General features: G+C 32.9%; 1 protein-coding gene across 3 annotated transcripts in view; it reads left to right on the top strand.

Moving 5' to 3' along the window:
• Positions 1 to 12,930, top strand: part of LOC126885081 (serine-protein kinase ATM-like) — a 624,001-nt gene that overhangs the window by 87,032 nt on the left and 524,039 nt on the right. For all 3 annotated transcript variants that reach the window (XR_007698275.1, XR_007698276.1, XM_050651504.1), the window contains exons 10-11: positions 2,325 to 2,494; positions 8,578 to 8,722. Coding sequence is in view for 1 of the 3 variants with exons in the window: in XM_050651504.1 (XP_050507461.1) it covers positions 2,325 to 2,494; positions 8,578 to 8,722 (315 nt within the window). In the remaining 2 variants the exon portion in view is untranslated. The remainder of the gene's footprint in view (positions 1 to 2,324; positions 2,495 to 8,577; positions 8,723 to 12,930) is intronic.

Genomic DNA, 12,930 nt, shown 5'->3' with positions numbered 1-12,930 from the left:
TGAGGGATATGTATGAGGGAGTAACGACTAGTGTTAGGACAGGTGTGGGAGAGACTGATAAATTTCATGTGAAAGTAGGATTGCATCAAGGTTCTGTGCTTAGTCCGTATTTATTCTCATTAGTTTTGGACCAGATAACAGCGAAAATACAGGGGAACATTCCATGGTGCTTAATGTATGCTGATGATGTCGTGTTAGTAGGAAATAGTGAAAGAGACTTAGAACAAAAACTGGAACAGTGGAGACAAGCTCTGGAGGAAAAAGGTTTAAAACTTAGTAGGACAAAAACAGAGTATTTGGAATGTTCATTTAAAGATGGAGCTACTACAAATAAAATGGTATCTTTGGATGGTGAAATGATTGTAAAAAACAATAGTTTTAAGTACCTAGGATCGGTATTACAGAGTAATGGAGAAATAGATGGAGATGCATGCAGTAGAATTAGGGCTGGATGGATGAAGTGGAAAGAAGCGAGTGGTGTGTTGTGTGACAGAAAAATTCCAATGAAGCTGAAGGGAAAATTCTATAAAACAGCCATAAGACCAGCTATGATGTACGGAACTGAATGTTGGGCAGTGAAAAAGAAAGAGGAACAGCGAATGCATGTGGCGGAAATGAGAATGCTTAGATGGATGAGTGGAGTGACAAAGAAGGATAAAATTAGAAATGAGTATATTAGGGGAAGTCTAGGTGTGGCACCAATTGATGCCAAAATGAGAGAGCATAGGTTAAGATGGTTTGGTCATGTTCAACGTCGAGACGTTAACCACCCAATACGAAGAATAGCTGAAGTGCAGATTCCTGGAAGGAGTAGGAGAGGAAGACCAAAGAAGAGCTGGGGGGAGACGATAAGGCAGGACATGTTGGTAAAGGGGATTAACATTGATATGGCCCAAGATAGAATTGTGTGGAGAAATGCAATTAGGGAAGCCGACCCCGCATAGGGATAAGGCAAAGAGAATGATGATGATGATTGTTTATAATTTAAAAATATTCCTGAGGCGGCTGTCAATTTTAATTTTGTAAAGTACATTAGATAGGTACAGTGTCTTTTTATACAAAAATCATAGTATCATAATTATTGGGGTTATTATAGCAACCGTAAATTTTTAATTAACAATTCAATTGTTACTAAACTGTTCATTCAATTTCCATCGGCTTCTGGATTTATAATCTATACGAAAAGGGCTTTTATGCTACCAAGGTATTTAATTATTGATAAACAATTACTTATCTAAAATTTTAGTTGAAAATTAAAGATCTTGTTGGAAAAACCGGCATTTTCCGGGGAATATTTTCGTCGAAGTAAATCGGGAAAAACACGTCTCTATGCAGAATTTAATTACGGTGAATTTTTATTTTGGTGTTTTTGGTGTAAAGTTAAAATCTTTGGAGTTATAGAGCAGAAATTGAAAAAGACACGATTTTCGGGCGCCATTTTGTTTATAAAAAAAGTAGCACACTATCTGCGGACTTTGCATACCTATATTACTGGTAAATAACTTTTCCCAAAAATGGCCTGTTCTCCGATAATCTGCCCAGACTAATATAAAATGTGTAAACATGTTTATCCCGGTACTGATTGGTTAAATTGATAAACAGTTAGTTTTCACGTTAACAAAAATAAACAGAATAATTCTATTTTGGCGTTACGAATTGTCCGTTACGAATTGTCCGTTACGAATTTGTATAGTTACGAACTGTCGCCGTTACCACTTGTCCGGTTACGAATTGTCGCGTTAGGAGATGTCTGGTCACGTACTTTGTCGTAGACCTCTAGTGATGATAAAGTTATCGGAGACATGACCTTTTGTCACAACTTTACTTTTAGTTTCACTCAGAAGGGATTTGGTTAATCGTATTATTTTATTCGATTATCGTTTTATACCGTATTTATTGATATATTTTTAAATGGAACAAAGAGAGACCCTATTTTATATCGGCAACACTGTTACGGATGATGCACGAAGAAGCAGATACAATAACAAACTTCTTGTCATTTTCTCTAAGTTTTGCTTTTCAGTTAAAGTTAACCTCATCAGGAATTTGAGGAACTGAGATGTTACATTTTTTCGTGAAACTATTATTAATTGAATGATTATTTTCAATAATGATTATTTTAATATTAAAATATCTTCCATAAATTATAAATTACTTTCCGAGCCAAAAATTATCTTTATTTTAAAACTTTCTATATCGTTTCTCCTATAAGGAAGATTTAGAAACATTTTATTATATTAAAAACAAAAAACATCAATAGGTCCCATTCTTTTGACAACAAATAAGGAAAGGACCCTAAATTTAATGTATTTTTTTGTTTATAGATCAAACTAGAAGTTCCACATTGCTTCCAAAGTTGAAGACATGTATTCTTCAAGCTTTGTCAAGTTTTGGATGCTTTTGTGGAAACATTCTAAACAAAAAGCAAAAGGACGTGTTGGAAGTATTAGTAGCGTTTAATTACAGCTACAATAACGACGATGATTACAATTTGGTAAGAATTTCACCCCTAAGCTAGGGTAAGAATCGCCCCAACATTTTTTAATGGCAATGGTGGTCAAATAAGATATCGTTTAAAATGTAAAGTACCACAAGAAAAATGGTTCATAATACATTTTGTTCTTAACAGGCGTATGCAGAATCTTTTTAAATTGCAAATGACTAAAAATATTATTCAGTGTCCCCCCCGAAAATAGTGCGTTCAATTTGGAACAAAAAAGCCCTATAACATTTTTTTATAAAGTTAACCGTGTCCAAAAAAAAATTACATTACTCTCCATATAAGTGAATTTTTATTTTCATAATATTGCATAATTTGGCAACGTTCTACAAGAACTCGTTTGTGACTGTGGAAATTTAACGTAATCGAACCCCTTGTTTATTTACTATTTGAGGTGTGATTTAAGGTTGTTGCCATCTGAAATGTACCTACCTGCAAAATAATTATTTCTTGCTTTAATAATGTGGCATTTGCTGTTATCTGAATTAATTAAGGATCGAAATTTTACATAAATTATAATTTTTACTTAAGTACACTTGAGTCCAGGGTTATCCGTGCGTCATTAATACCTGGCGAGATAAAACACATAATTTTTACCTAGCATCATTCTCTTCCACGCATGTAACTAAAGACAAACCAGCTACCGCCTGTTATTAAGTAAAAACACATGTTATTTTTATGAACGCTCTAGTCTCAGTATATTGAAAAGAGAGATACAAAAAAGACGCGTAGGAATGTTTTCAGCTTTTTTGTGACGTTTCTGGTTTGTCTACTTTTGTGGCTGTCAGTCTGTTGAATTTTTTGCTGTTTTTTGTCTAATTTTCGCATTTTGATGTTTTTTATATGACACAAACAGTTTTTTCACAACTCATTTTATATTGGAGTTTGAAATTTTATGGTAAGTATTTTATTTTGTTAGGGAAGTTTTGTTAAGTGACAGTTAAGGAATAAGAATATCAGGTTGTATTAAGGTTCCGCCAAAGTGAATGAAATGACAAAAAGAAAATATGTTATTGAATTTCTTATAAATTTATTTATTTATTAATCACTAATAAAATTAAAAGAATTTGTTAAGCTACTTCAAATGCAGCTGTAATTCTCCTCCAAAATTTTAAAGCAAAACTTACATTTGACATTTTATTTATTTGATGACGTCAAATTTTAACCCGTGATCCGAGCAGTAGCTACTTACTGTCACTTGCTGTTGCGTTTAGTAAATTTCCGACTTATTTCGTATGCTTTAAATGATGACGCACGGGTAAAGAATCCTGGACTAAAGTGTAACTATGGTTTAATTCCTAAAATGCTATTAATGCACCCAAGAAAAATTATTTGTTTCTGAAACGTTTGAAAAAAAAATTGACGTTTTTCTGAAATGTATTAAAATATGGAATAATTTTAATAATCCTGTCGCCAGTGGGGGTACAACGGCCTCCTTAATTCAGATGGACTTATCCAAGTTTTTTTATGTATTTTAACCCGTAGAACACGAATTTTTTGGGTAACAGTCGATCGGGATGTCGATAAGATTGTTATAAACAAAGAACTTGAGGAATCACACAACAGCGATTTTTCGCAAAACAAAACATTTTTTTTTGTATTTTTTAAGTCATTCTGAGCAAAAAATATTTTTACAAGTTTTTTCGTAGGATGCATAGTTTTCGACGTAAACGGGGTTGAATTTTCAAAAAATCGAAAAATTGCAATTTTTGAACCCGAATAACTTTTGATTGAAAAATAAAATAGCAATTCTGCTTACCGCATTTGAAAGTTCAAGTCAAATTCTATCGGTTTTGATTACTTTCATTGCTAAAAATTAATTTTTTTATTGTTAAACAAAGCTATAAACACATAGTGATTGAATGATGTTTTCAATGCATTTCTCATTTGAAATCCAACGAGTAGGCGCGCATACACACAATTTCTACGTAAATTACGTACATTAAAACGCATGCATTGGGCACGGGAAACACTATGTGTTTATGGCTTTGTTTAACAAATAATAACTTAATTTTTAGCTATGCAAATAATAAAAATCGATAGAATTTGACTTGAACTTTCAAATGCAGTAAGCAGAATTGCTATTTTATTTTGTAATCAAAAGTTATTCGGGTTCAAGAATTGCACTTTTTCGATTTTTTGAAAGTTCAACCGCGTTTATCTCGAAAACTATGCATCCTACGAAAAAACTTGTAAAAACATTTTTTGCTTAGAATGACCCAAAAAATATAAAAAAATGTTTTGTTTTGCGAAAAATCGCTGTCATGTGATTCCTCAAGTTCTTTGTTTATAACAATCTTATTGACATCCAGTTCAACTGTTACCCAAAAAAATCGTGTTCTACGGGTCAAAATACATAAAAAAAACTTGGGTAAGTCCATCTAGACTCAGACACTTCCATCAAGACTCAGACACCCTTTCAAAAAATTTTAGCTTTTCGGAATTAGAATTAGCCTTAAAAAAATCAAAAAATACTGCACCTGGACTTGACGGGTTCACTTATACGATAATAAATAAATTGCCTGAAAGTGGTAAACTTTTTCTATTAGAAATTTTTAGTGATTGGTGGTTGAAACAAAAGTACTCAGATAGTCTTAAAAATATAATTGTGTGTCTTCTAGCGAAACCTAAGAAACCACCTGACTTACCTTCGTCCTACCGACCTATTTCATTGTTATCGTGTATTACAAAAACTTTCGAAAGGCTTATAAAATTTAGACTCAACATTTTGTCGAAAACAGATCAATTTTACCAAAAAATCAGTATGGATTTCGTAGAGGTATAGGTACAATTGATGCAATCTCCCATTTAGTTACAGATGCTCAATTGTGTCTATCAAAAAATAATTACATGTTGTGTCTTTTTGTGAACCTTAAAGGGGCTTATGATGTGGTAGATTTGGAAATATTATATTCAAAAATGGTAACGTTTGGTATCAATAAAAGAGTCTCTATAAATATTTTAAATTTGTTTGCTAATAGAAAAATATTTTTGCGAGATAGTCATAACATTTTACATGGTCCAAGAGTACTTTACAACGGGCTTCCACAAGGCTCTATTTTAAGTCCCCTTTTGTTTAACTTATACACTGCAGACTTGCATGATTTGATGAGCGATGACATACAAAGTATTCAATACGCGGACGATTTATGCATTTATGTCACCCATAATACCTACGATCGCTGCATGATAGACTTAAGACGTACTTTTGACAGGTTACAAAACTGGTTCGACGATATGGGTTTTAGTGTTTCACCAGAAAAGACAGCTGTGATGTGTTTCACAAGGCACAGATATCAGTTAGTCGATAATTTCTCTATAGGTAAATACACTATTCCTATCGTAAAAGAATATAAATATTTAGGTATAATTATAGATAGTAAACTTCTATGGACCAGTCACATTAAGTATGTCAAACAAAGATGTGAAAAGGGAATTAATCTTCTGCGCTTCCTCTCCAAACAGAGCTGGGGCGCGGATCAACAAATGTCCTTAATGTTCTACAAGTCTTATATTCGCTCGATTTTGGATTATGGGTGACAATTTGACAAATCATTATTGGAAAAAGAAAAACTCTCCTCCTTTGGCAGATGCATTTATTGATACAAACTTATTTCAAAGTGATATTGTTAAACTTAATAAAATACCATTGTATGCACACAGTTTCGATTCTATAATTGACAACCTATCACCATATTCCCTCGGTATTCAGATTGTAATATCTTAAACCAAGCCATGATAAAATCCATTGTGAATGGTCTCGGGTCGAACTTAACTAAAATATATACAGATGGGTCAAAAACGGAGCTAAATACAGGTTCGGCATTTTTTGTTTCAAACATAAATCATATTGAAAAGTACAGAATCTCAAATTATTGTTCTATTTTTACCGCCGAGTCCTTTGCTATTGAAAAGGCACTAAAATGGTGTGCAACTCAAACATGCACGAATGTGGCAATAATTTCAGACTCAAAATCAGCATTACAAGCTATTAGCGGTCACCCAATAAACCAATTCCGAAATGCCTTAATTTTGAACATTAAAAAATTAATTATGGATCTTAAACAAAATAATGTAACTGTTTCGTTTATTTGGACGAAAGGACATTGCGGAGTCGAAGGTAATGAAATTGCGGATATAGCCGCAAAAAGTAGTCACAGTTGCCACCATATTGACAAAGTATTTAATTTAAAAGATTTGAATAATGCTCTCAAACCTAATATTAGAAGGAAATGGGAAACTGATTACAAAAGAATTGCAAGTAAATCTACAAACCATTATTTCAGAATTCACCCTACACTTCCAAAAAACATTCCTCATTTCACCTTTAATTATAATAGAGCACACATGTCAGTATTGACTCGTTTAAAATTGAATCATGCTCGCTTTCCATCTCACTTATATAAAATTGGAATACTTAACTCCCCTGTCTGTAGTTGTGACAATATATCCATTGGTGATCTAAATCATATATTTCTAGAATGTTCTCTGAACTCTCAATCTTCTTCAATTCTGTATCAAGAACTAATTCATCACGAGTGTCCATTGCCACTAAATATTACAGCTCTCCTTTCTTCCTCAGATAAAGCGGTACTAGATTCCATCATTAATTTTATCAGAAATTCAAAAATAGCGGTATAGTTTAGAAATAGACAATATGAAATCATTTAGTGTAATTAAGAATTTACATGTTTTGTGGCAAATAGATTTTGTCTGATGCCAGGATCTCACACACACACACACACACACACAAGTCCATCTAAATTAAGGAGGCCGTTGTACCCCTCCTGGCGACAGGACTATAAATGAATTGATAAAATCAATTATTTACAATAAGAAAGACTTTATCTTTTAACTAAACTAGTCCTACGTGTTTATTAGGCTTTAAAAGTGTTGAATCCAAGGGTTTTAACTGAATTACATAGTTTACAATGGAAATTAAATACAACAGACAACGTTTAATAATTTTAATTTAATTTTTTACAGTATGCTCTGACTATCAGTAATTTGTTTACTTGTGAATTAAAGTGAAATTAGATGTTTGTACTTGACAATAATTTTTATAATAAATATTCAAAGTGAGCTCCACCTGCGCGAGCACATGCGTCGATATGACGAATCCAGTTGTTAGTAACGCCATAACACTTCTGTTTGAATTTCATGTCGGTTTTCATACACTAACGATTTCAGATGTCCCCAAAACTAAAAATCCAATACATTGAATTCGGGACTTCGTGGTGGCCACAGAATGAGTCCATTCCTACCAATCCAACAACGAGGATAAGTGGTATCCAGAAGGTTTTTTACAGCTCTGGTAAAATGTGCTGGGGCTCCGTCGTGAAGAAACCACATTTCACGTCGTGTTTGCACAGGCACGTCTTCAAGAAGTACCGGCAAAACATTTTGCAAGAAACTTACAGGCCTCTCCATTTAGTATCAATTACTTTTAATGGGAAATAAGCCACAATTTTACCCAAAAAAAAAAATGATTTTATTAACGTTTCGAAGCCCAAATCGGGTTTCGTTGTCAAAATACAAAATACTACTAAAATAAACAAAAATGTTGTTGCTAAGTAAAAAAATTCTTCTAATAATTTATTTAATCTGACTCATTTATATTGGCAATTCAGACGTATATTATACATTTTAAAGTAGAAAACTTTAAAATGATATTGCCAATATTTATGAGTTGCGTTCCTGGGACGACTTTACTAAAAGATAGTTCATTCGATTACATGAAATCAATCCCAACTCAAGAATATCCGTCACAAAAAAATCATAGCATGTGATCTGTCCTTAAAAAGACAACCAAGTGCAACGATGACAGTAAAATTCTCGCGTTAGAGATTCCATAGTAAATTCTTCATTTAGTGTTCTGGGTAATTCATAAAATATTGCACCCTTTACTCTCACTGTAACCTTTCCAAAGTAACGGATATAATATTTGTTTAATACCCAAAATACCCACCGATTCCTTCTTGTCAAGAAATACGGGTTGTTTTGGAACGCACTATTTTCGGGGACATTATGGTATTATTAAACAAAAACGATCTATTAAAAAAACATTGTATTTTCAGTGTGTGTCGTTTCTCAAATCCGTAACAGTATCTCAACCAGGGGTTTTGACTGACGATATTCTCGAAAACGTCTTACGATGCATTCAACAGTTGTGCATGGCGAGATATCAGGATAAGGCAGAAGATATACTACATATATTACAAGGTATGTATATACTTAATTTTTATAAAAGTATTACGTATTTTTTATGGGAAATAAGCCACAATTTTACTAAAAAATGAATTTATTAACGTTTCGAAGCCCAAATCGGGTTTCGTTGTCAAAATACAAAATTTTGTATTTTGACAACGAAACCCGATTTGGGCTTCGAAACGTTAATAAATTCATTTTTTAGTAAAATTGTGGCTTATTTCCCATAAAAAATACGTAATTATAAAAAATGCCACAAGGAAATAGCTTCAGAATAATATAAAAGTATTATTTATTTAAAAAGCTTAACAGGCCTTCAAGGCCTAAGTCTAAAAGTACAATTAATATAATAATAATCTTCTTCTTCTTATAATAGGCCTCTTGGCCTGTTCCTTACCGATTTTGAGCTTGTATTCGTAGCTGTGATGTTGACTGCCAGCTATCTCGCCACCTTTTAAAGGGCCTTCCTATTGGTCTCTTGCCTGTTGGCTTCGAATCCCTGACTATACGGGCTATTCTCTCGCTGTCCATTCTCGTCACATGCTGATTCCACTCTCGTCGTCTCTGTCTTCCCAACCGTACTTGTATGTTACAGAGATCTCTTATTCTGTCGTTCGGTATTCTGTCTCTCAGTGTTTTCCCAGTTATTGACCTCAACGTTCTCATTTCTGTTGTTCTCAGTATCCTTTTGGTTTCTGCTGTGTCACGTCTTGTTTCTATCGCGTACGTCATGATCGGTCTTACACATGATTTGTATATGCGTACTTTCCCTTCCAGCCTCATATCTTTGTTTTTCCAGATGACATCACTCAGACATCCTGACACGTAATTGGCTCTATTTGCTTGCTTTCGGACGCTCTCTTTAACATCCCCATAACTACATATTTCGATTCCCAGATATTGGAATCTCGAGACTTGTTCAATTAGTTCGTTGTTAATTACTAATTTGCATCTTATGGGTTCCCTTGACACTACCAGGGATTTTGTCTTGGCTGTTGATATTTTCTTGTAGTTCTTCGCCACGGTATTGAAAGTTTGTGCCATTCGCTGTAGGTTATCCTCGTTATCGGAGATTAAGATTGCGTCGTCAGCATAACGGAGGATTTTTATTTGTTTTTCCGCCATCTTATATCCTTTTCCAGTACCTTTAATGTTTTCTATGCTTTTGTCCATGACTAAATTAAAAAGCAATGGGCTCAAGCTATCCCCTTAGTTGATTTCTACTGCCGATGTTAGTTCATTCTCTACTCTTATTCTGGTTTTGTTCTTCGTATTAATGTCTTTAATTATCCTTATCATCTTGTTGGGCTGATTTTTCTCCTTTAGCAATCTTAGCACATCTTCCAATCTTACACAATCGAAGGCCTTAGTCAGATCTATAAAGCACATAAATGCAGGTTCATTATATTCCAGTGCTTTCTCAGCAATTTGTCTTGCTATGAATATGGCGTCTATCGTGGACCTATTTTTCCGAAAACCTTGTTGTTCCTCACTAATTGTGTATTCTTCATTTATTTTATTGGCAAGTATCTTTGTTAAGAGTTTAAGAGTTGTGCTCAGCAAGGTGATGGTACGGTAGTTGCTAGGGTCTTTGCTGTTTCCTCTCTTGTGTATAGGTATTGTTATACTCGTCCTCCACTGGTCTGGTACACGCTGGCTTCATATTATTTCTTGAAAGAGGATCTCTACGTTTTCGATTAAGGTTTCTCCTCCGTATTTCAGGAGTTCATTTGGTATCCCATCGGGTCCTGGTGCTTTTCTGTTTTTTAATTTACGTATGTTATTCCTTATTTCTTCTTTTGTGGTTTCTAGTTCTGTGTCTATGTTGGATTCGTCTTCATTTCCTGTTTCTTCCTCTTTTTCACGTATTATAGTATCTTCCTTATTAGTCTGGGCTGATTATCGGAGAATAGGCCATTTTTGGGAAAAGTTATTTACTAGCAATTTTATTGCTGGAATCGAAGGTTATGATTATATATATTAATAATATAGGTATGCAAAGTCCGCAGATAGTGTGCTACTTTTTTTATAAACAAAATGGCGCCCGAAAATCGTGTTTTTTTCAATTATTACTCTATGACTCAGAAGATTTTAACTTTACAACAACAACACTCAAATAAAAATTCACCGCAATTAAATTCTGCAAAGAGATATGTTTTTTCCTATCTGCTCCGACGAAAATTTTCCACGGAAAATCGGGGTTTTCCCAACAAAATCTTTAATTTTCAAATAAAGTTTTAGATAAGTAATTATCTACCAATAATTAAATAATTTGGTGACTTAAAAGCCTTCTTGGTTTGGATTATAGTTCCAGAAGCTGGTGAAAATTGAACGAATATTTTAGCAACAATTCAATTGTTAATTAATAATTTACGGTCGCAATAATAACCAAAATAATTATGATGCAGTGATCAAACTTTGAAATCTTATAAAGATGAGATGCCTATTTAACATTTTGTCGACAAAATATAAATTTTTTATTTTTTGCATATTCTTTAAATGTTTAAAAAAATAGTTATAAACAAATTAACGTTAATCAGAAAGTTTTGATTATATTCTAATTTTAAAAAATAGTTAAAATGCTTATTTCAAATATGTATCTTGAAAATAAATGTTTTAAAACTTTTTTACAACCATTTGCAAAAAAGTTATAAAACAGCAAAGTAAACATACGATTACTGCGTTGTTTATAATTTTTTAAAATTTTTTCAAAGCGTAAAAGTGAGATTAAGGTACAAGCTAATTACTTATAAAAAATATCGATTATTAGTTTAATGATTATATTTTAATTAAAGATTATAAATACTTTTTTTTGTAATTTACACGCGCGAAAGTAGACTAATACAGTACCGTAGCTGTGTATTATGTATTATACCCGTCCACATACACAACTCGCGCGAGTTTAAAGCGTGTCAGTCGCTTCGAGTGAACATCTCCGGCTCTGTATCAAGCCTACTTTCGCGCTAAAAATTACAAAAAAAAAGTATTTTTAATCTTTGATTAAAATAGAACCATTGAACTAATATTTGATATTCTTTGTGAGTAATTAGATTGTACCACAGACTCACTTTTAAGCTTTGAAACAATTAAAACAAATTATAAACAACGGAGAAATCGTATATTTACTTTGCTGTTTCATAACTTTTTTGCAAATGGTTGGAAAATTTTTTTAAAACATTCATTTTCAAGACCTATGAAATACGCATTTTAAGTATCTTTAAAATTAGAATATAATAAACAATTTCTGAGAAATGTTAATTTGTTTATAACATTAATTAATTTAGTTTTCTTTTCATTAATTCTTAGTCCCATCTTCTTTCCCTCTTCTTCTATCTCCATTAATAATGTTTCATGATTTTTCGTGTTTTTGTTACTGTCGCTATATCATCTGCATAGGCGATTAGTTGGTAACCTGATGCTCTTAGGTTTCCCTTGTGGATCTTTCTTAACACAAAATCTACTGTCAGGTTAAATAGTGTTGCTGACAGTGAGTCACCTTGTCTCACTCCTTTATTTATTTCGAATTCTTCTGTTTCCCCTTTTTGTGTTAGGATACTTATTTTTGATTTATTCATAGACATTTTTATTAGGTTTCTTAGTTTTTTACTTACTCCTTGATATTTTAGGGCTTTCATTATTTCCTTTCTCTTTATTGAGTCAAAGGATTTTTCAATGTCTATAAATAATATTTCTATTTCATGTTGATGTTCGGGTGCTTTTTCCTTGATTTGTTTAATGGTATGTATTGCATCTGTTGTTGATCTGCCTTTTACGAAACCGCATTGGTATTGTCCTATGATATTTTTTGTTTCATCTGTTAACCTTTTTTGTATTATTGACGATAATATTTTATAGGCACCGTTTACTAGTGTAATACCTCTGTAGTTCTTACACTCATGCTGGTCGCCTTTTTTATGGATCGTTATAATCTGTCCAATTTCCCACTCGTTCGGCATTGTCTCCTCTTTCCATATTTTCTTAATCAATTCGTGTATTTTTTCATGCTATATGTCCCCTCCGTATTTTATTAGTTCTAGATTTATTCCGTCCTTCCCAGGTGCCTTTCTATTATTCCCTTTCATTATAATGTTTTTTACTTCTTCTAATGTTGGTTACTGTGCGTTCGTTTCTTCTTCGTCCTCGTCTTCTATCTCATCATTTATAACTGGTTCAATTAGTAATTATTTAAAGTGACTTGTCCATATTTCTTTATACTCTTTCTC

The sequence above is a fragment of the Diabrotica virgifera genome, chromosome 5 (genome assembly GCF_917563875.1).
Source record: "Diabrotica virgifera virgifera chromosome 5, PGI_DIABVI_V3a".
Taxonomy (NCBI): Eukaryota; Metazoa; Arthropoda; class Insecta; order Coleoptera; family Chrysomelidae; genus Diabrotica; species Diabrotica virgifera.
The sequence above is the reverse complement of the archived record's forward strand: the minus strand, read 5'-3'. Positions and strand labels throughout refer to the sequence as shown.